The following is a 24,677-nucleotide window of genomic DNA, read 5'->3' as shown; positions in this document are numbered from 1 at the left end:
GTGACTTGATCACAGGCTATGAGCACCTACATGGGGAACAGAAATTTGATAACAGAAAGCTCTTTAGTCTAGCAGACAAAGATATGACAAGATCCAATGGCTGTAAGCTGAGGTTACACAAATTTAGACTAGAAATAAGGTACAATTTTGTAACAATGAGAATAATTAGCCTTGGGAACAATATACCAAGGGTTGTGGAAGATTCTCCCTTACTGGAAATTTTAAAATCAAGTTTGGATGCTTTTCTAAAAATTGTGCTCTAGTTCCAATGACAGCTATTGGACTTGAAGCAGAAATTAATTCAGGAAAATACTATGGCCTGTGTTCAGTAGGAGGTCAGGCTAGATGTTCACAGTGGGCCTCTCTGGCCTTAAAAATCTATGAATTTATGAAAAATATATTGCATAGGTCACTTAGTACTTTAACTGCACTCTTTGTAACACACTGAGATTAATAGAACAGGTTTTGTTATTGATCAAGTTATGATTCCAGCTCATGCCATTATCCTGTGCATGATAACAACAGTGTCTTTTATAATATTATTGTTGAAACATCAAGAATTTACACCTTTTTTTCCAATTAAAACCCTCTTTTTGGGACACGTGCATCCTAAGACTTGGTAGCAAAATGAAGCTTTCCCCAAACTTGGTAGTATAGGGCCAGATTTTCAAAAGTAGGCATACTTAATTGCATCTACCTAACCTATGTGCATAAACATTCAGTTGGGTAGCACAGATTAGATGTTTGCACATGCATATAGTTACTTAGACATGTAACTTGCCCCATCCACACAAGAGCTGATTTCTGAGTATCTAAACCTCCATCAAATCTTTGTGTACATAAATTGTTGGGTGCTCAAATGTATGGGCACAATTGTACATGCTGTCTTTGAAAATTAATCCTATATTTTGCACACTATTGCAGGAATTTAGAAAAGATTACTTTTGACATGTGTATATGCCAACTGTGATCACTCCTTTAATAAGTCAGGAGAATATAAAGCTGGGCTGAGTTAGAATAAAGAAATGAAAACTAGAGGAAAATCTGTGCAGTTTCCTTCCCTCCACTCTCCATATAAAATAGTCTTTGAGAGGAGATGCTGTCCTTCATACTAACAATCCTCTCCAGTAGGCAACCCTTGGTCTTAAGTGACTACTTTAAAATGTCCCTGTGAGGTTTCGAGTACAAAGTAGTTCAGTGTTTTTAAAGACCATCTTTACTGTACAGCTGATAATTTTTTTCTGGTTCCTTTGGGTCTTCTCTTGGGAAGGTTTCAGTGTGCTCCAAGTTCCTCCCTCCCTTTCTTCTAGCTTTGCATACATATAGTAGGCTCCTGCAAGATACTCCTAGGATATCAACAGTTATCTCCGAGCCTTGTCATAATGATGCCTCAAGAGTCCCAAGACAGGTTCTAAACCTGCATACTGTAACTGAGAGCCAAACGCTGTTTCTTTTCACACTCAGATAGTCCCGTTGAAGTAAATGGGACAGTTTGCATGAGTAAAGCAAGCAGGATTGGCCTTGAGTTACGACACTGATGTCTTGAAAAGAAAGTGTCAGAGAGTTGTGTTATCAAGCATGCAAGAGAATTCCAAGGTCCTGTAGCTATTATTGTTCGAGAAAAAATAATCTCATTAATTGAATGGTAATTCAGTAATCACAGTGACTGGATAATTCTTGAGTACTTAATAATGATCATTCTTGAATACAGTTCAAATGATTGCCCATACCGGTAATGAATTTTTGTTGTAGCAGTAGCTAGTTAAGTTTATTCTGTTCTTTTTCTCCCAATAAAACATATATGGGATATAACCAAATTAGAATATGCTATTAGATATAATAGGATAACAACATAAGTGCATCAGAGTGCACAGGAATACAGCAATGGCTGTGTGACGCAGGTACTAACTCTAATCCTCTCAAAAAAGAATGTCACCTTTAATGGTATAGTGGTAGCTAATAAATGTGTGTTTTTCACCAATAAATGACAGGCTTTTGTTCTTATTTTAAAAGGACCTGGAAATAGTAAACCAGCAAAATCCACAGCTGTGCCTCCAGGACCTCCAGTGTACTTGGACCTGGTATATATTCCCAACCACAGTAATAGCAAGAATGTCGATGTAGAGTTTTTCAAGAGAGTGAGGTCATCCTACTACGTGGTGAGTGGGAATGATCCTGCAGCTGAAGAACCAAGCAGGGCTGTTCTGGACTCCCTACTGGAGGGCAAGGCTCAGTGGGGAAGTAACATGCAGGTAGGCTCTCTAACAATATTTCTGTTTTGTGAATTAAAATCATTATGAAAAGCAACCACAGGAAGCAAGAGAAGCTACTAAGCTATGGCTCTTGTTTAGAAGAGAGTCCTTTGGTGTACTATAGATAAACACTCCCTCATTTCTCTTTTAATAAGAGCGACATATGTGAGGATCAGGTTTTGGAATCCTCCTAGCCTAGAGGCATGATGAAAGGTACTTGCTCAGCCAAGCCCACGTGATCTTAGCAACAAGAGCAGGCTCAAGGGATTTGGCCAATTTGAGCACCTAAATGTGGAGCTAGGTTCTTTAACACAGACACCCACGTTTTTAAAAATTAGGAAATACCGTGCTAATATTAGATCCGTTCAAAAATCAACTGCGGCATGCTGTCTGTATGTGCAAGCACAGCTGCAGATTTTTCAGGGTACATAATGGAACAAGGCTTGCATTAGTATCTGGTCCATAAAAACAGTTAGCTAACTCAATTAATTAAAATCCATTTGATACCTAATGTTACGTTATATTCTGTGGTATCTTCAGGTGTCCTTTGTGCAGAGTAGAATATAATTTATTCATCTTCAGCTTTGGTATTTTCCATTTAGCAGCAGCATGGTGACGTGTAATACAGTAGTGCCTCAGAGTTATGACCACCAGTGTTATGAAATGAACAGCCAACCACACACCTCATTGGGAACCAGAAGTATGCAATCAGGCTGCAGCACACTCACACATACAGTACAGTACTGCGTTAAACGTAAATGGGAAAGCATTTTTCTTTTGCATGGTAAAGTTTCAAAGCCATATGAAGTCAATGGTCAATTGCAAACTTTTGAAAGAACAACCATAATGTGTTGTTCAGAGTTACAAACAACCTCCATTCCTGATGTGTTTGTAACTCTGAGGTTCTACTGTGTAAAAGGTGTTTGAAGAGCCATGTCAATGATGCAGGAATTCCCTGAAAGACTAACAAACAAACTGTCCTCTCTTGTAAAATTTCCCACAATAGCTGACATAATAAACGTTCAGTTGCAACTGTTATGTTAATAACATTCTTATTTACAGTAAGCCTAAATTCCTTGTAATTGAGTAGCACAGTTTAGATAAAAGCAGTTTTATTTTTCTTTGTCCAGTTAATTTGATGTCCAGATTCCTTGCCATAATGATTATTTCTAGTGTGGCTGATATGGCTATATCCAGTTCTTTCTTTCTTTCTTTCTTTCTTTCTTTCTTTCTTTCTTTCTTTCTTTCAGTATCGACTCATTTTCTGAGTGCCAAATCTGTGTCACCAAAATAAATATCAGAGAGGACAGAGACCTTTTTGTGCTCTTCATGTGGGGAAAAACGTTGAGGAATAGTGATCATACATTTGGCAGCTCAAATTAATAAAAAAATTAAACACAGTTTTATTAAAATGTTGCCTCCAACGCCATCCTGTTAAAATTCTCCTTTCCTACAGAAAAGGAGAGTCTTTCCAGCTTTTTTATAAAACAGGAACTCAACATTATTTAATGGAATTTACTCAGCATATCAGGAAATCTGTGAAGAGAAGGATAAATTTTAAGGAACAAGATTGTACTCATTGGAACTATTATTAATATTAGTCATGTTTATTGCAGTATTGCCTAAAGGGCCAATCAAAATAGGGCCCCATTGTGCTAGGCGCTGTACAGATATTGAGTAGTAGATGGTCCCTACCCCGAACCCTACCCCGAAGAGCTTACTGTGTAAATAGAGAAGGTAGACACTGGGTGATGGAAGGGGTTTAATATACAAGCAGCGGGAACAATGTGCTGGCCAAAAAGGTCATGTCCGTTTATTAGTTCCATGGGTACTAACAGTTTTTGTTTAGTTTTTTAGGGTGGGTTTACTTAGAAGGGTATCAGCTAAATGGAAAGCAAAAGGAAAGGGAGGGGGCAGAGCAGGGGAGAAGAGGGGTAGGTATGGAGTGAAGCTGAGGGGAAGACTGTGAAGGAGAGATCTGGAGCAAACCGCACAAGGCAGAGAAAGTACAAAACTGTAGAAAGTTCTCAGAATGGCCAAATGCCCAAAGGTCCCCGCTTTGGCTGCTTCCGCCCGTACTCGCTGGAGTCTCTGTCTGGCTCCACTCTGCAGTTTTCTCCTAAGGTCACATGGGGAGTTGGGGGACAGAAGGGGAGGTACCACCTGATCCTAGTGCCCCCTTAGTAAGGGTGTCTCCCCTATATAGTTCTGGGTCCTTCAGAGCACTGGAGAGAGGGATGGCTTTGGCTGGTCCCCATTTGACACCCATCCTGTCCCAATGCAGCAATCTCTGCTTTGGCTGCTTCTGCCCTGCCCCTGCTTGCTGGAGTCAGTGGCTGCTGGCTGCACTCTGCAGCTTTTTCCCAAGTAGTCTAGCATAGGAACAGTTACATTTAGAAATATCTGTATTAAACTTGTGTTGCTTCTTCTGTCTTTTTCCAGGAATTATTTGTTGTGTATATATAAAAGCTGTAGGAATTTAGTATTGTACAGTGTTACTGTATGTGCACAAATTGTGAAGTAGAAAGGATTTTGAAAATTGTCTTATAATAATAATAAATTTAAAAATGCCCTAATTGTACTCATTGCAAGATCTGGACCTAAGGGGATCCTAGCTATTGAAGCTGTGAACGCTGCATGATTTTATGTTGCAAACATGTAATCCTAGGGCACCTCATTTGCCCTTCAGACATAATAAATAAGACTAAACATGCTGCCTTAGTCCCACAAGGTACCTCTGCAGTCTACAGAATTGTAGTGTGATGGCTGTCATTTTGGCCAACACATCAGGGTTTGAAGTTAGGGACCTTCTGAGGTAAAAGCAGGAGCTGCTACAGTTTGAGTTAAAAACACAAAGCTTCTGTGGCTGGGACTGTAGCTACTCATATCCTCTGTGGATCAACACAGAAGGGGACATGGAACACGCTCACCAGTGAGTTACAGCAGCACTGTAAGTGCAATCTTTAGTTAGTTTTTTTCATTTAGAGACCATTGATTTAGCTTCCATGCAAAGCAATACCTTGCATATCCAGGCTTTTCTTTGCCGCTATTATATCCTGCATATTTTCTTGCTTGAAATACCCATTTGCTTCCAAAAGGAAAATCTACGTGTTGACTGTGACTTTAGCATCAAGACTCTGTTCTCACATCAGTTGTTTCTTCTGTCCATTCCTAAAGAGTTTTCCTATTCCATTATTGTAGGTGACCTTAATCCCAACCCATGATTCAGAAGTGATGAGGGACTGGTATCAAGAGACCCATGAGAAACAGCAGGACCTCAACATCATGGTTTTGGCAAGCAGCAGCACTGTTGTTATGCAAGATGAATCTTTCCCTGCATGCAAGATTGAACTGTAGAAACAAGGCCATCCACTACAACATTAAACTTTACTTCCTGAAATTCTTCAGTTTGAAAATACCTTTTCTAAAAATTCAACCCATCTAATTCAACTGCTGAACTATATACCTGCCAAATGCTATACTGTGTCACGGTGATGCAAGTCACTAATATTTTTCAGTCTTTGCTGATTGCTAAGGGAAATAACAGTATTCCCAAAGTAGGGTTCAGATTACTGCAAAATTACAGATCCTGGTTCATCTCTGCTGAACATTTGGAAACCATGCACTAGCAAACCCAACTGACTTCTGCCAGGTAGAGGCATTTGCCCTCGAGAGAAACACAAAGAGAGAGAGAAATAGAGAGAGGGGTAGGAGGAGAAAGTATAAATAATTGGGTCTGCATTAGTCTCACGGCGATAGATGTATTGCTTACTGCAGTCTGCTTATGCTCTCACGTGAAAAGAAAGTTTTAAATTTGTATCAGTCTGAGTTATAGGAAAGGGGGCCTTAGTTTACAAAATTATGTGAGCTAATAATAAAAGGAAACTGAATGTGGCTTTGAAGGGACATAAGATCTAAACACTCATTAGCCATTAACTAACTTGAACGCTGCATACTGACGTAACGTAATTATCATACACTAAATATGCAAGTAGTTTGAACCCCATTCAGAACTCTAAAACTTTTCTTTTAACATGCAAATATGTTGGTCTAAGGCATGCTCCCAGTGAATATCTGTTTAGTCCACTCAAAATTGACAAACCTGCATGCTTAAACACTCAAGTCAACAGCCAATTTACTGAAGCAAAATACCAAAGCAGTTGGGGAGTACATACAGTAGACAAATTGCCTTAGAAAGTGACTTGAATGTACAAAGATACTTAATGCACTTATTTTTTAATGTGAGACAGCAAGTTTATAAAACATCTGTTTAGGATTATAGTTACACCAGTAAAGAAGTGTGAGTGTGCATGTGTGGTACTAGAAGCCTATCTGATTGGTCAAACAGCTTGGTACTATGAATTATGTATGTTGGCTGAACACTTCATTGGTAACACCTGGACAGCTCAACAAAACAAGACAAGCATTTTTGCAAGCTGCTTTTGTACTGCGGAAGCAAGATTGAAGTGGTATCCAGTATCAGAAATGCAAAACTTAGTGAAACACAGTATATTGAAAAAGGTTCTCAGCGAGTCTGTACAGTATTTTACTTTCCTTTGTCTTACGTTATTTTATTTGTTAATTTAAGAGTGAATATGGGAACAAATGTACAGAAGAATTTTTTTTAGCTCTGTGTGAACTTTTAATAGATGACTTTTTAACAAAATTTTTTGTTTACAGGAAAATGCAAAGAAAAAAATTTCAGGTGAAGGCCTTTTTTTTAGTAGTTTTGTAAGAAATACATAATGTTGTTTGAGGTTTTGGTGAGAATGAAGTATGATATTGCAGTAACATATTTATTGAAAACATTTAACTGCCAAGAATTTTTGGGGAAAACCCTTAATGATTAAATTCATCTATTAGCGCTCACAAAAAATAGGAGTTGAAATGCCAGTTGACTGCTCTTTACAAAGTGGTAGTTAGACTCACAGTTCTCCCAAGATCTTTAAAACGATTGAAAAAGCAATGATTACCTTAAATAAGCCAAGCAGGTTTTGGGGGGTTTTGGTTTTCTTTGTATGTGTGTGTTTTTGTTTTTTCTGTAAAGTGTTCCCAGTGTCTACAGATCATTTCCAAAAGTAAAAACATACAGATCAGTTCCACTATTAAAGAGAGTTTGGACTCTTAAGTCTTGGAAGCTTTACCACTATAGAAAATATTGTTACATTTCAGTTTGTAGACTTGTACATCAGAATTTAAATAAGGTAAAGGCCTCCTAACTGGAGATTTGTGCTGGTCTGTACAATTCACCTTTATGGTAGGCTTTGAGTTCCACTAGGTAGTGAACAATGACCTCATTTTATTTTCTTTACGTATTACGTATTTTAAATGTTAACATTGTTAGTTTATTTTTGTTCGGTAGGTGTGTGTTTGCACTGCTAATTTTTATGTTTTGGGTTTTTTATACTACTTCAGAGCCCTTTAAATCTGGGCCCTTGTAGCCCATTTAATGCTGTGAATTACTGTTTGTCAGATGTGGGTGGGGGTTGTTTTAATATTTTTGTTAGATATCATTAGCAATGCTATTTTATTTATTGGTCTACCTTTTAGATCCTTGAAAATAACTCAGAATGATTTTGATACAAAAGACAAAGGGAAATGTATTGTGAAAACAAGCGGAATTTGCTGAGCTCATAATCATTTACTTAACATTTATTTTGTCTACAAAGTGAAAGGCAAAATATTTTATTAGTTAGCTGATTTGGTAGAATAGTTGTATTATTTCTACTACAATTCTTTCTGATTTATCTACTCTCTCATGTCAGTTAGATTTCAAACTTTTTGGCTTCGGGGAGCAAATTCCAGACTCTCCCAAAACTGGAAGTAGTTTGTTTCTCCACTTTGATAGAAAATCTAATTAACAATGAGCAATGATCTCGAGACTAATCTTATACCAATGTAAATCAGGAGTAGCTTCATTGAAATTGCGGGTAAATTAGTATAAATTAAATCAGAAACAAGCTTTAAATCTCCAGCACCCCAAGTAAATTTGTAACAGCTCAAATAATTGTTTTACTTAAAATAAGCCAGTTACAGCCAATCTTAAACTGTACTTTGATTTTTTTGCTGCTACAGAAAAAGTCAGCTGTTTTGACTCAGCTGACATTGTTCCAATGAGATATTGTAATACTTGTTCCATCCACTGTTCTAAATGACAGCCAAGCCTGAGTGTTATTAACTTCCCAATTAGCTCCTCTTGCCCTTAATGCCTTTCCTGCCTGTGTAGCTAATCTAATTGTGCTAGTCATAGTCATACACAATTAGTTTAGTAACAGTCATCAAAATGTACCATGAACGTTAATGGTGAGCGCTGTTGATCAGCACAGATTTCTAGGAGCATGGTTTGATACTGATTACTCGAATTATAAAGATTCAATATTTGAGTGTAAAGAACACTCTACTTAAATGATGTTGTTACCCATGACAACATTCCCAATCATGACCTTTATGGTAGTACTGCACTGCTGAATAAAATTCAATGAAGAGTTAACATTGGAGATCACATCCATTTCCAAACCTAAACAGATCCCCTTGCATGCCTTCTCAAAGTCTTGTGCTGGGGCTGACTACGTTGTCTCTTTCCTTTAATTCCATCTCCTGTAGAGTTCACTCTGGTGAATGGATCCAACTGTGTATATGGGGTTTTTTTAACTGTCTATAGTAGCTTATATGGTTTAGGAGCCTTCCAGTACTCATTTGCTAAGATCTAGTAGTTTTGTTAATGGAATTTTCCACCCTTCCCAGTGCAAGAAATTCAGCTGTAAGGAACTATTACTGTGCATTTTTGAAATTTCTGTCATATGCCTCTTTATTCATCTGTCACCGGAGGTTCTTGCTCAGTGATAACATTTTGAGAGAAATGGTAATTTTTTTTGGTCTGGATTTATTAGAAAAGGAAAAACTATAATGGTTACACTTGAAAGAAACTGTAAGCTTTCATCTTTTCACTTAATAATTGAACAAAAACACAAAGCAACCTAGTGATAAGCATTTCTTTGAATGCAATTCTGTTATTCACCTGATTTAAAATGTTTGATATTTAAAAAAATCTGTTTGTTGTGACTTTACAAAAAAAAAAATCAAATAACTAAATAAAAAGGCCGCATAAAAATATTGAAAAGAAAGGAAAAAAGGGAAAGAAAAAAAAAAGCTTCTCTGCACTTAACTAGCTAGGCGCTCCAGATGGCAGGAGCTATCCATAAAATTCATTCAAGACTGGGCTGTAATCACAACAGTAGAAGAGCAATTATGAAGTACAATATGCTTTCACATGTTTGCATGCAGCCATGTATCTTCCAAACTATGGAAAGAAACAGTCTTGTTGCCAGCTGAGAAGCACCTCACACACTCCTCTCTCTTGTTCTGAATGGTGTTTGTGTCAGTCTGCAGCTGTGTATGGTAATATGTCTTATAATCCTGCATCACTTCTATTCTATCCAGTCATATCTAATGTAGAAAAATAGTTTCCAGTGAAAGTAATATGTAGTGCTTTTATGATATTTGTGTGCAATATCCCCTCTTCCATTGAGGATATTTGATGTAAAGGAAACAAACTCAGTTCCACAATAAAATACAAAAGTAATGAAGTGGTGTTGGTATGTTTCTTGTCTTTGTGTTGTAAGTGTGAATTTATGAATTTGCCAGGCTGCCTGTTAGATTTTAAAGCCAAAAATCTAACAAACCTGATGTATAATTGTTTCCATTTTACAGATGGGGAAATTGAGGCAGAGTGAAGTGACTTGCCCAAGATTACCCCACAGGCCAGTGATGGAGATGAGAAGAGACTCAAGGTCTCTTACGTCCCAGTCCAGTGCCCTATCTACTAAGCCACATTAGATCTATAAAAAAACTATACACTAGAATTCAATATTTTCTTGAGTCCAGGGAGTGTTAGCTTACTAGTTTAATGCTGGGTTCTTTTCAACTCAACTTTTAACTTAAACAGTATTTCTCAAATAGGAGACTTGCTTATTCTTAACCAACCAACAATTTGTTAATTCATCCAGAACCATGTTAATGTATAACCAATAGTTCACCACTGAAATACAGACACAACCAATTGTGTGTACTACATAAACAATACAGTCTTGCAAGCAGTTGTTACAGACTACAGTTGAGACTCAGCAGCTATATCAAGGAACAATGCAAATTACCAAGATTTCTTACTACATTTACTAACAATCATCAATTCTTTAATACTAACACATTTATCACAGTTCCACGGGTGCACTTATCTTTAAGGCACATTGTTACTTCTCTTTGACTAAACTGGTCCAAAAGGGACAAGTTTAAAATTCAATTGCTTCAAGTTATTGTTTTCAAGCTCTCTTAAAATCTAAAGTATGGTTACTTGAGGTCTCACTAGAATGTAGACTCAGCAAGATAACCTACACTTATTTATGTTAAAGAATAGAAGGGGACATACAATCTTGGGAATGAAATCTCACCACTTCTTCATGTTATCCTCTTAACCCTGGAAAGGTGGAGATTCCTTCCACACAGCTGGTCTAGGCATCGGTCACACTTGGGATTCTGCAGCTTCTTGTGTTGGGTTGACTCAACTCCCTTGAGCACATGGTGACCTCAGTTTGTATATCTTAGTTTCAGGGCTCATAGGAGAGGGCCACCTTGTGATTCCTATTGGACATGTGCCAAGTGGGCCCCAGATTTACCCTCTCCTAGTTTCTTTGCTGCTTACATTAGCATCTCGAAGATGGCATTGGTTTATAACAAATTTCCTTAATCCTTATTGGAGGCTTTTTTAAGTTTGATTCATTTCAAGGATTGCATTTCATTATTTGCCCCTACTATCAGTTGGGATTCCCTCTCCCCCCAAGCAATTTCTGTTAATATCCCAAAGTTATACCCTGGTTTATATCTTTGAATATTTATCCTTCCTTGTGCCTGACAATTCCTATTACTGCTAGAATGCAACAATTATTTACAATGAAAGCCAGCAAAATCCTTAGAATCTAAATTTGGAGGACACATTCCATACATTCTTTGATTATACTAAGCATTGCACGTTGTTTAGAACTTAAAAAAGAATGAGACATTTTCCACATATAGAAATATATAGATCTGACTCACAAGGCAAACAAGTGTGCAGATTCTAATTACGGGTGAAGAACCGATTATTCATGGTATATTTGATTTACAAGAAACAGTGTATAGTTTATAATTTGGTGCGAAAATGTGGCTTGGATTTCTTGGGGTAACAGTTTGCCCAATTTGACCTTCAATCTTACAGGCACATTTCTAGTTTGTTTAACTTGCAACTTACCCACCCATCTCTTCTTGGTCCACTCAATGTGCAATGGGCCACTTGCAGAGAAAAGTGGAGTATGACTCTTGTTCGGTAACTTGGGAGTTTTTTGGCTAGGTTGGGAGGAAGAAAAAGGTTTATACATATGCAGATAATGAAAGGATCTTGCCTAGCTGATGATGCCCCCATTTAGCCGTTTTCGTTTCTATAGTTGGGCAGGGGAATGCACAACCTTGGCTGATCTGTGACTCCTTAGACAAAAAGAAAAGGAAGACTTGTGGCACCTTAGAGACTAACCAATTTATTTGAGCATAAGCTTTCGTGAGCTATAGCTGTAGCTCACGAAAGCTTATGCTCAAATAAATTGGTTAGTCTCTAAGGTACCACAAGTACTCCTTTTCTTTTTGCAAATACAGACTAACATGGCTGCTACTCTGAAACCTGTCCTTAGACAAAGTGACTCATGTGCTGTGAACTATTTTCCTGTTGTTTTCATAGGAGGATCCTATTTTGGGCTAAACAGGTGGGATAGCTTTTCTAATTTTTGAAGGCCAGAAGGCATCATTAGTTATTAACCATTCAAGGCATAGCAGTCCCATACAGTGTACATCTGTATTTGTAAGTTTTCCCTTTTCTTGAATCACACTCATCCAGTACATGGGTTTGTTGTCAACATATGGGTGTCAGTGTTTGAATTTTAGATAAGTTTGTTCCTTTTACATATTAAAAAAATGAGAATCTTATCTCCACTTAGAAATCAAAAAATATATACAGATGTTACTTTTATACTGAACTATAAAATCATTCTACATTACATTATAGTGTGTTTTTTCTTGCTTCCATTGTAATCCAGGAGAGTTTTCCATTATTGGGTACAGCATATGATAAAATACTGCATATTTAGAAAATACATTTTAAAATTACTGTTATCAGATGGCAAATTATGATATATCCGTTTTAGCTCTTGCTGGTTTGAAAAGAGGTGATCTTTTCAAAACCAGTTAGTTGTCTCCTAGACCAACAAAATACAGTGTTTTCAAATCCCCATGATAACTAAATTGATTGTTCAGAAGTCTCATTGAGAACGAATGGCATCAATTACAATGACATTTTTGGGGAAACTAGAACTCAAGATGAAAGACAGGATTTCAGAAGAATCCATTTTATTTTTTCTGGCTCAATCTTATAAATGGTTGAGTGGTTCTCAACACCCAGGAGCATCAGGCCCTCCACTTTTATAATACGTTTGCGTTTGCATTTCGCATGTGTTGTTTGCTATTGCAGTATGGAGTTCACTTGCATTTTTCTATTGCATAAATAATAGCGAAGGGGGATAAGGTACCCCTCTGCTTATTTGAAGGGTGTTCCACCACAGATGGAGTGGTAGAAAGGGTGGGTAAGGTTAGTAGAAGTAATGGGCTGAAATGAATGAAAACTAAGGCTGAACATAAAGAAAATGTTCTTGATGGAGAGATCTATCAGACTGATAGTCTCCTATAGGAAGAAGCGGAAGCTCCATTGCTTGAGACATTTAAACAAGACAAGACAAAGCTCTAGGTTAGAAAATACACTATAGGGAACAATCCTCACTCTCAGGGGTATGCACTTGGTGTCCTAACAGGTCTTTTCTATCTCTAACTTCTATGATTTCACCAATAAGCTATTATGTTCATAAAATATACAAATACATTTTCTGTAGCATGAGCTGGCTTGAGCATGGCAGCGTGAGAGCAAAATGAAGACAAGAGAAGGAAAGTCAAATAATACAAATCTTGAACTTGAACCTCTAGAATGATATATGTTCTTAGACCTACAGAAGTTTTTTCATGTTACTGAGGCGGACAAGCCTGATGTTAACACATGGACACTGAAGAAGATGCAGGCCAAATTCAATTCCACTGGTGTAAATCCAAAATAACAGCACTGATTAAAGTGGCATTACTCTGGATTTATACTGGTGTAACTGAGACTAACATTTGACCCAGAAGGTTTTGCTTGGTGATGCCTGCGGTGAATCCATTTTCCACCCCGCTGCAGACCTCATGTTGTGTTTCATAGATTATAAAGCAGCTTTTACATTTTTACTGATGTTAACTAACAAATTTCTCTTGGTTGTAAAGTATTTTAGAATGCCATTGAATAGTAATAGACTGGGGTTTTCATCTCCATCAACGATCTCTTGGGTGCAGCTGAAATGGGGAAACATTTGTGGCTTCCCAATCCTGCAGCCAGCCCAGGGCCAGTGTGGCTACTACAGTTTAGAGTGGTCCTAATCTATCTCCAGTTGTCTTTGCCCCTTAAGGGGGGGATGATAAGAGTGCCATATGCTCTCTCCAAGGGAACGTTCTACATTGAAGATTATGGGGGGAAGCAGCATAGAAGTCGTCCATATGCGTTCTAGGCCAGCTAGAGACTACCCCAAGTCAAGAGTTTCCCGAGGCTGTAAAATTTCAACTTATTGTCATAGGTAGCTATAGGGATAAGGAACCTGTTTTCATTCTGTTACCACACCATACACACTCCCGAAAAGAGCTAAATTCAAGCGCTATGCCACGCAGGAGCCTGCTGATAACAGCCTGGCTGCTGATGCACAAACATGGAAAGAAACAAGGCAAAGCTATACAATGAGGCCTGCCTCGAAACAACATGGGAAGCATATTTTAAAGATTCAGTGGCAAGCCTGGTTATTTTGTTGTCTTTCTGCTTTAGCTCAGCAAACAGCTAAGGAGTGGTTAAAACTCAGTAGTATATACGATACTGGATTCTAATTTTTTCTAGTCCTAAGGAAAATATTTTTCATATGGCCCAGGACTGCTTGAGCCTCCCTTAATGGGGCAAAGCCTCCTCCAGTCTGCCCCTTTGAGAAATACTGCCACAGAAAGGGAGACATTTTGTTTTTGGTGAGAACCATAGTCCCACCTAGCCCCTCTTCTGCATCTCAGCAAAGCTATTCTGCAGCTCAGCAGGCAGTTATACTGTATTTTACTACATGAGTAGCTTCCATAGTCTTCCTTCATGGTGATGATCTTTGGCCATATTCTGCCCTCAATTCCTAATTCCAACTCCCCTGGAGCATGGCTTCCTTAGTGAAAAGCAGCCCCTAACCTCTACCCTAAACATCTGCCTCCATTTTGATATACACATTTTCCTCAAAACAAAAAGCTGCTGAATGTCTGCTAAGAAAAAGCTGAACGCCCTCAACTTGCCTTGGTTCACTGGAAACTTTTGACTGCAATGGGAATGCAGAGCACTAGGCATCTTGTAAGATCTGAACAGACCTTGGCTTCAGCATTTTAAGTATTTCTAAACTGTGACACGATTTTATATTTCTCTTTTTTAAATATTAAGAAGCTGTGCTCTTGAACCGATAAATAACACACAACTGTAACAACAATCCAGAAAAGTGGCTCATTGGTTTGCTTGGTCTTGATTCCTCATTGGTGTGCGAATAGTTTTCAAAGGTTAATACCTCAAGGCAGCTGCTTCTGTAAAACCTTAACAATCACCAGATGACACACTGATACACACAGAGTCAGAGTGTGCTCGTGTGTCTGCTAGTAACTTCGGCTGGCCGAAGGGTCACGCAAATCATGGTTTACACCTAGGTCGCACTGAGGAGCAATGCTTGAGCAGATTACAGCCCAAGCCATCACCTGTAATCATAAAATATGCAGAAAGGATACATGAAACAGATGGAACTAATAATCCCAATAGCTCACTGTAAATACCTAACAATTGATGTATGTGCTGTTTTTAATGTGTGTATATGTATATATATGTGTGTGTGTATATGGGCTATTACCAGCAGGAGAGTGAGTTTGGGGCGGGGGGGGGGCGGAGGGTGAGAAAACCTGGATTTGTGCTGGAAATGGCCCAACTTGATGATCACTTGAGATAAGCTATTACCAGCAGGAGAGTGGGGTGGGAGTAGGTATTGTTTCATGGTCTCTGTGTATATAATGTCTTCTGCAGTTTCCACAGTATGCATCCAATGAAGTGAGCTGTAGCTCACGAAAGCTCATGCTCAAATAAATTGGTTAGTCTCTAAGGTGCCACAAGTACTCCTTTTCTTTTTGCGAATACAGACTAACACAGCTGTTACTCTGAAACCTATATATATATATATATATACACACATTAAAAACAGCACATACATCAATTGTTAGGTTTTTAATGTGTGTGTATATATATATATATATACACACACACACCTGTTTAGATTCATAAACTGATCGCAACTCGGCCCCAATCAATTTGGTATTATCTCAACCCACCTGTGCTACTTATGACTTAAACAGCTGAAGGTAAACTGAAGCAGCCCTCCTAAATACTTAATATTAATCTCATGCACCTACAAGTCAGGATTTCCAGCAGGAGTTTACTGTTCCAAGTACTCACTAGTTGTATTAGCGATGAACTGGTCTCAATGGTTCCATTCCAAATTCAACTTAAGGCAGACACTTGACAAGAAGCTGAATAAACAAGCCAATCTGAAAGCTAAATTTTGTTTTGAAGTTCAGAAATGTATAGAAACCTATTGTTGCCGGCAGGGAGGAGGGATGCTGTAAGTTAAAGCAGGATTTTTTAAAAATTAAATATTGAACTAGAGTTTATATTTTTATAGCAATTTTCAAAGTGGCTATTATAAATATACTGTACCTATTGGAGCTGTATGAATAATTTGTAATTACTGGAGTGGTGTATATTTTTCTGTATGCAGATTATCCATGAGCAGATTGTGCAATTCTCTTTATTCCCTATTTGAAAGTATTCACTGGGCTATTTTCTGTGAATAATTTTTGCTCTTTAGCTCACACACAAGCAATTTATTGCAAATATTCCAGTTCAGGCTGTGTGTCAGCTACGTCAGAGGTAGGTAGTTTTTTTTTCCCTCAGTGGAGGAGGTTAATGCTCACAATCAGGTTTCCTGTGTAAATGCTTGTGACAAATACATTTAAATTCACTTTCTGAAAATCTACTCAACTATTCACTTAGGGCTAGATTTGTCACTTTAACACAAATTCAGTAGCACCTTACTACTCAAACAGTCCCGCTGAAACCAATGGGCCTACTCACAGAGTAAGCTACTCTTCAGGGGGTGTGATCTTGTTCCCATTGAAGTCAATGACAAACCTCTCATTGACTTCAGTGGTGCAGGATCAGTGTGAGTACAAGGGGATCAATGGCTCTCAGTATGTGCCTTTCCCGTGACCATTCCTGTCAGTAAGCTCCTTTGCTAGAATATTCACACACAAGTGGGGCAAATACAGTCAAAGCAAATTCATTACAATATTCCTACAATCGCTGGTGGAAATGTATGCAGGCTTTGCCCAGCTCTCATTCCTACTTTTCATATAAAACTGCCATTACTAGATTGACCTTCAGAGTAAGGGTTCCCTTCACTGTAAACTGAGAAGTATTAAGTTGCCATGACCTGGGCCCAGAGTTCCGTGATTCCTCTTTAAACTGGTGACTTCAGAAGCATCTGTAAATGACCTGAAAATAGGGGAGGGGATCTTGTTTAATGGATCAGCTCCCCTGCAAACCTCTGAGACTCCTCAGAGAGACCTCTCCAGCCCTTCAGGAAGCATGGAGCTCTCAGTGAGAGAGAGGCCAATATTTCTGTACTGTGGTTCCTTTTAACTTCTTCCCCAGCCTACATAAAGTCTGCTCTGCCCAGACTGACTGATTTACTAAAGACAATAACAGAGAGCTCTCTGAGTTCAGTGGGACCCCGAAAAGTGCAATGGATGTGTGGCAACTAAGTATGCAGAGCCACAGGCTGTGCCTCTAGGCAGGGAGCAGCTGCTGAAGGCTTCATCTGGCATGTTCACATGTTTAAAAATAGATTACATTTGGCAAAGTTAAAGTTCTAATGAAAACATCTTGTACCAATGACTAGACAGAAATGGAAAATGGCAAAGACTAATTTTGATCATCTAGACCCGCTTCCTGACATAGAGGATTGGAAAAAGCTAATGTACTCAATGCTTTTTTTGCCTCTGTTTTCACTAACAAGGTCAGCTCCCAGACTGCTGCGCTGGGCATCACAAAATGGGGAAGAGATGGCCAGCCCTCTGTGGAGATAGAGGTGGTTAGGGACTATTTAGAAAAGCTGGACGTGCACAAGTCCATGGGGCCGGACGAGTTGCATCCGAGAGTGCTGAAGGAATTGGCTGCTGTGATTGCAGAGCCCTTGGCCATTATCTTTGAAAACTCGTGGAGAACAGGGGAAGTCCCAGATGACTGGAAAAAGGCTAATGTAGTGCCAATCTTTAAAAAAGGGAAGAAGGAGGATCCTGGCAACTACAGGCCAGTCAGCCTCACCTCAGTCCCTGGAAAAATCATGGAGCAGGTCCTCAAAGAATCAATCCTGAAGCACTTACATGAGAGGAAAGTGATCAGGAACAGTCAGCATGGATTCACCAAGGGAAGGTCATGCCTGACTAATCTAATCGCCTTTTATGATGAGATTACTGGTTCTGTGGATGAAGGGAAAGCAGTGGATGTATTGTTTCTTGACTTTAGCAAAGCTTTTGACACGGTCTCCCACAGTATTCTTGTCAGCAAGTTAAGGAAGTATGAGCTGGATGAATGCACTATAAGGTGGGTAGAAAGCTGGCTAGATTGTCGGGCTCAACGGGTAGTGATCAATGGCTCCATGTCTAGTTGGCAGCCGGTGTCAAGTGGAGTGCCCCAGGGGTCGGTCCTGGGGCCGGTTTTGTTCAATATCTTCATAAATGATCTGGAGGATGGTGTGGATTGCACTCTCAGCAAATTTGCGGATGATACTAAACTGGGAGGAGTGGTAGATATGCTGGAGGGGAGGGATAGGATACAGAAGGACCTAGACAAATTGGAGGTTTGGGCCAAAAGAAATCTGATGAGGTTCAATAAGGATAAGTGCAGGGTCCTGCACTTAGGATGGAAGAATCCAATGCACCGCTACAGACTAGGGACCGAATGGCTAGGCAGCAGTTCTGCGGAAAAGGACCTAGGGGTGACAGTGGACGAGAAGCTGGATATGAGTCAGCAGTGTGCCCTTGTTGCCAAGAAGGCCAATGGCATTTTGGGATGTATAAGTAGGGGCATAGCAAGCAGATCGAGGGACGTGATCGTTCCCCTCTATTCGACACTGGTGAGGCCTCATCTGGAGTACTGTGTCCAGTTTTGGGCCCCACACTACAAGAAGGATGTGGATAAATTGGAGAGAGTCCAGCGAAGGGCAACAAAAATGATTAGGGGTCTAGAGCACATGACTTATGAGGAGAGGCTGAGGGAGCTGGGATTGTTTAGTCTGCAGAAGAGAAGAATGAGGGGGGATTTGATAGCTGCTTTCAACTACCTGAAAGGGGGTTCCAGAGAGGATGGCTCTAGACTGTTCTCAATGGTAGCAGATGACAGAACGAGGAGTAATGGTCTCAAGTTGCAATGGGGGAGGTTTAGATTGGATATTAGGAAAAACTTTTTCACTAAGAGGGTGGTGAAACACTGGAATGCGTTGCCTAGGGAGGTGGTAGAATCTCCTTCCTTAGAGGTTTTTAAGGTCAGGCTTGACAAAGCCCTGGCTGGGATGATTTAACTGGGACTTGGTCCTGCTTCGAGCAGGGGGTTGGACTAGATGACCTTCTGGGGTCCCTTCCAACCCTGATATTCTATGATTCTATGATTGTTCCCTATCGTGCATTCTAAAGTGCTTTCTGTAGTCCAAGTTTCAATTACTCAAGTGATGGGGTTGCCATTGTTTCCCTTAGAAGGCTGATCCACAGTCTCATTGTTTCTTTACCTCCATCGTAGCATCTGCTGTGGTCGACTTAGAGGAACTCTTTAGGTTCACAGCTGGTGACAGGCAGTGGCGGATTAACTCACAGGCCCCCAGGCTCTGTGCACAGGGGTCCCAGCCAATTTGGGGGCTCCTGGAGGTGGGGGGGCAAATGTTCTTTGTGCCTAGGGCCCCAATAAATCTTAATCTGCCTCGGGTGACAGGGTTAGTTGAGTGTTTCTCACGGAAAGGAAACTTAGTGCTAGTTTGTGTTGCAGATTAAGCTAGCTGTAGCTGGGGGAGCAGAGCTACACTTAGTGGGAGCAAATGGAGCCTTCTCCGCCGGACTTTTGGCCAGGCTTGCTTGCTGAAGTGCTGCATGGGCATACAGGCTACGACCGGCAAGTGAGCTACCTGCCCATTGTGGCTAATGAATGCAAGTGCGGGCACACTCGGGCCATTGCTGGAGCTGATTCTTAGTATCTCCCTTCAGGAAGAAAAGATGCCAGTTGCTTTTATGAAACACTTGTTATATTCTTGCCCAACAACCCTTCTCTTGACATTGACAGTTTCTCCAGTTCTCACCTTGTTGCTATCACCTTCACTGGTTATTACCCGTTTGTGGTGGTGAAGCATTACTGAGAAGGTTGCAGGAAAGCAGTGCAGGTAACATCTGCAGTGCTTGGGGCTTCTCAACCAGAGCCAGTTTGATTTTGGGCCTGGGTGCCACATGTACAAATTAATGATCCTGGCAATGGCTGACGCTCAGGTAGCTACAGGGATTCTTTTAGATCTGTCTGTCAGGTTGCCTTCATTACCATCGGCCATGATGAGTTGTTGACTGACTTCAAGCCCTGGCCAGGATATACAGAGTCAGTTTCTCTCTTTCTCAGAGATCCCAGCGAGTAGTAGTATTGAGCAATGGCTTGTCACCCTGGGTGCTCCCTCCTGTGGAGATCTACAGGGTTTTCTTCTCTCGTTCCGTTTTGTCAACATGCATATGGGCCTTTTAGGGTGGTTAGTGAGGCGGCATCAGCAGCAGTTCCTTTTAGTCTTTGGATGACACCCAGCTTTATATGGCCAGATCTTCATCTCTTCTGACCCAGCTAGACTGGCTGAGCATTTGGTACAGGTGAGGTGTTGAGGACGGTTACCTGGCTGAGATCAGTCCAGATAAGACTGAACTTATGTTTCCTGTTCATAAACCAGTAACTATGCCAGGGTTGAGATCAACTCCTTACAGCGTGGGAACGTTCCCGCAGTTTGTATGTAGGCTCACAGCCTGGGTGAAGGGAGGGAGCTCCTTGGATCCCTTTGCCAGCAGACATTCAGGTAGCAGCAGTTGCCAAAAATGCTTTTCATTTCTTGTGTTGTAGAAGGCAGCAGCATTTTCTTTCTGGTACAGAACTTGCTAATTATCCCTCCTTTGTCATCATGAGGTTGGATTACTACAGTGTGTGCTACATAGGACCATAATTTAAGCCTATTCAGAAATCGCAGCTAGTATAGAAGGTGACTGCTGCTTATTAAGATCACATTACACTTGTGCTAAATAATCTGCACTGGACACCAGTTGATTTCCAGGTGATGTATAATGCGTTGGTTTTACCACATAAAGCTCTGAAAGGTTTGGGCCCTGCCTACCTTTGCGATTGCTACTCCCCTGACGTGGTTTCATGGCAGGGCACTACACAGGGCATACTCGATGAAGGGTCCTCAGTGCAGGAGCTCACTTTTTCCCCTGGGTCCTCCAGAACCAGTTTTGATTATTTTCAAGGGCATAGTTCCCTGATCCTTGGATTTGGCCAAGCTGCTCTCAGTTTGGATCCATCCACAAGTCAGAGCAGCTTCAGGCCTGTTCTAGTTTGCACTGGCTGATAAGGGCCACAAGGGCTTCACCCATGTTTCGTCTTGCCCTGATTTCCTCTTCCCCTACACTGGGGACTGTATGACACCAAGCAAATCCTCCTTTTGGCTAGTTAAGCCAGCTTTATGGCCCATTTGTGCTGCCACAAAGGCACAAAGAGGCTGCAGAGGCGGTGAAGATCTAGGCACGAGTATGAGTTAAGGGTGGGGTATTTTGTCACATTAAGTTACAAACTAAGAGGAGGATCATTCTCCACTCTCTATGTGGGGTATTGAGTGCATACATTTCTGGTCACCAGATGCACATTTACATATTAATCTTACTTTAACAGGTTTATGTGTTACTGTAAATAAGTTCCATGATACTGGAAGTGATGCTGAGCAACATTTATCTGAGCTGCAAGGGAATCGATGTATAATATTCCTCTTGTGAATAATGGATATTGCCCTTTAGTATTAGGGTGAAAATGGTCTGTCAGTAAAGGAGGCAGGGAGAGCTACAGATTTGCTTACCTAATTGTTAAAGTATTTGGTGTCTGCCATGAATTTGAATCAGTGCTCTGTGTTTCAAATGAAAGAAAACTAACTTTAACCCTAAGAATGCTGGTATTTTCCAAACACTAGCCAAACTAATTCGGATCTACACTAAGGACTAAGTTTTATTTTATTTTTTTAAAGGAAAGGTGCCACGTCTTTTGTAACCATGTGTGTGCAATTAAACACCTATACATGTACACAAACTTATCACAACTCTGCCTGTGAATTAGGTGATTGTGCATGCAGCATCTACTGAGGCTGTCTGGTCCCCTATTTGCATGCATGATTCAATGACTGTGCATGCAAATACAGTTCATACTATTGTGATGTTTTCTATACTGAGTGTCTTTGGCTGATCTGTATGTTGTGTCATTGGGTACAAAAATTATTCTAAAGCCTTTACAATGAAGGCTAAACCAGCATGATTTAGAAACATAGTGGCAAGGGAGAAAATGTGAAGAAAACTCTCTAATTCATTTTGCAGCTGCAGTTAAGACAGAAAACAGGACGCGAGTGTGCATTGCTAGAGAACGAGGAGGACTTGTGGCACCTTAGCGACTAACAAATGTATTTGAGCATAAGCGTTCGTGGGCTAAAGCTCACTTCATCAGATGCGTGCAGTGGAAAATACAGTAGAAGATATATATAATACAGAGAACATGAAAAAATGGGGGTTGCCATACCACCTCTTAATTAGACCAATTGATTAAGGTGGGCTATTATCAGCAGGAGAAAAAAAAACTTTTGTAGTGATAATCAGGATAGCCCATTTCAAACAGTTGACAAGAAGGTGTGAGTGACAGTAGGGGGGAAAATTAGCATGGGGAAATTGTTTTTAGTTTGTGTAATGACGCATCCACTCCCAGTCTTTATTCAAGCCTAATTTAATGGTGTCCAGTTAGCAAATTAATTCCAGTTCTGCAGTTTCTCGTTGGTGTCTGTTTCTGAAGTTTTTTTCTTGAATAATTGGGACTTTTAGGTCTGTAACTGAGTGTCCAGGGAGGCTGACGTGTTCTCCGACTGGTTTTTGAATGTTATCATTCTTGACGTCTGATTTGTGTCTATTTATTCTTTTGTGTAGAGACTGTCTGGTTTGGCCAATGTACATGGCAGAGGGGCATTGCTGGCATGATGGCATATATCACATTGGTAGATGTGCAGGTGAACGAGCCTCTGATAGTGTGGCTGATGTGATTAGGTCCTATGATGGTGTCCCTTGAATAGGTAAGCGGCAGTACAATTACTTACCTGTTCTTATACCTATATATTTACAATTACTGCCAAGAAAGACATAGGTCTGGCTTCACTAAAAAACTGTTTTTAGCCTTCTAACCCACACGCAGTAGCTTCTATAGAATGTTTTTTCAAATGGGGCAGCCTGGAGCACTGAGATTTTTGAAGCATTGAAATGAGGTGGTCAACTTGAGAACTTCATTTTATCACTGGGGAAGAGCTGACTACAATGTGACCACTATGTGACCATTTGTAACTGAAGAGGCGCTGAATTAATTCAATTAACAAACTTCATATTCATAAAGCACACTCAGGGCTGTATTTTTTAAAAAGCAGCCTTGAGTTGACCAGGCCCACTTTTTAAGCAGGAGTAGCTGGTAAAATTTGCATACACAAAACCCATTTTATCCCTTGCATAGATTCCACTTGTAGGTGCTGTCAACTGCAGGTACGTGGTCATTATCAGACATGGAGCATGCAAATGTTTGTACACACAGATGAAGGCTGAGGTGAGACCGTTTGAAAACCTGGGCCAAAATATCTTATTTTGCCGTTGCTGAGCAGGCAAAACTCCTGCTGTTGTTACTAGGGATTACGTATCCAGATGCTAAAAAACTGACTGCAAAATCTATCACGTGGGACATGAGCGAGGAGTAGGAGGAAGTAAATCTTAACCTAGGGAAGCAAGTGCCAAATAGAGTAAGTGGCTGCTGATACTCATCTTCCTTGCCAGCGTTACACAATGGCAGTTATTGGACCTCTGGAACTTGAGCCATCCATCAAGAGGACTCACTTCACACTGTATTGAACGGACCTCTGAATGTAACTAGCCTTAGATCTCTGAATTTTTTTTATTCCTCCTCACAGTTTGCCCACCGTACAAGGGATGGGAGAAAATACACAGAAGCGGGGGCCTTTGTGGAATAATAGAATGTGTCAAAAACTATTTATTTCCTAGAACAGATACTGATTGCTATTTCCAAGAGAAGGGGTGAGACATTTAGGCAGGCTGCAGCTTTTAGCCGTAAAGCTTCTGAGTTTTAGATTCTCTGTGCTGTAATTCACGGAGCAGGTGGTACATCAGAGACAGTGATAAGGCCTTGGGAGCTGGGGATAGAGACTGAGGGCGATAGGAGGTGGTGGGGGAGGGCATAAAGGGAGATTGTTGGGTTGAGGAAACGGGGGGGGGGGCACTGGTTTGGGGAAAAACATGGGGGGGGTCTGTGGGTTGGGGGCATTGAAGTTGGCAGGAGAGGTTGCTGAGGGATTGGGGAAGAGATGGATGCGACACTGATTTGAGGATGACAAAGGGTTGCTGGGATTAGAGGTATGCGGGGTTGGCAGGTGCTGGTTGCTACTTAGTGTGAGAGAGATTGATGGGCTCACTGGGTTGGGAGAGCTGGACTAAACGTGAGTGGGGTTGTTAGAATGTCAATAGAGGGTTTTGGTGGTAACAGAAGAGATTGGGGGAAGCATGGGGGATTCCTTGGGTGAGGCGATTGTGGCTGGCAGGAGGGGATTGTTGAGTCAGTGTGGGACTGGGAGGAGATATATATGGGTGCGGATTGGTGGAAACATGGGGCTCCAGATGGCGATTAAGTGGTTGGTTATGACTGCTAAAGCCCTAAATGGTGTTGGCCCTTCCTTTGCGAGGGACCATCTTCCCCCAGGCCTTACTGCCACAACTACAGTTGGCAAATGTGCTCAAGTGGGAGCTTCCTCATTATAGAAGAGAGGGGATGTCCTCAGGGCATCATTCCCT

The 24,677-nt window shown here is 40.5% G+C and overlaps 1 protein-coding gene across 3 annotated transcripts in view; it reads left to right on the top strand.

The window, feature by feature from the left end:
* The window catches only part of MAP1B (microtubule associated protein 1B), a 104,191-nt gene extending 94,341 nt beyond the window's left edge, over nt 1-9,850 (top strand). For all 3 annotated transcript variants that reach the window (XM_043547757.1, XM_037903138.2, XM_043547756.1), the window contains 2 exons: nt 2,014-2,252; nt 5,454-9,850. In XM_043547757.1, the coding sequence (XP_043403692.1) occupies nt 2,014-2,252; nt 5,454-5,609 (395 nt within the window). In that variant the 3' untranslated portion in view covers nt 5,610-9,850. The remainder of the gene's footprint in view (nt 1-2,013; nt 2,253-5,453) is intronic.
* The last annotated feature ends 14,827 nt before the right edge of the window (nt 9,851-24,677 follow it).

The sequence above is a fragment of the Chelonia mydas genome, chromosome 5, assembly GCF_015237465.2.
Source record: "Chelonia mydas isolate rCheMyd1 chromosome 5, rCheMyd1.pri.v2, whole genome shotgun sequence".
Taxonomy (NCBI): Eukaryota; Metazoa; Chordata; order Testudines; family Cheloniidae; genus Chelonia; species Chelonia mydas.
Note: the sequence above shows the minus strand (reverse complement) of the source record. Positions and strands in the feature narration are given on the sequence as shown.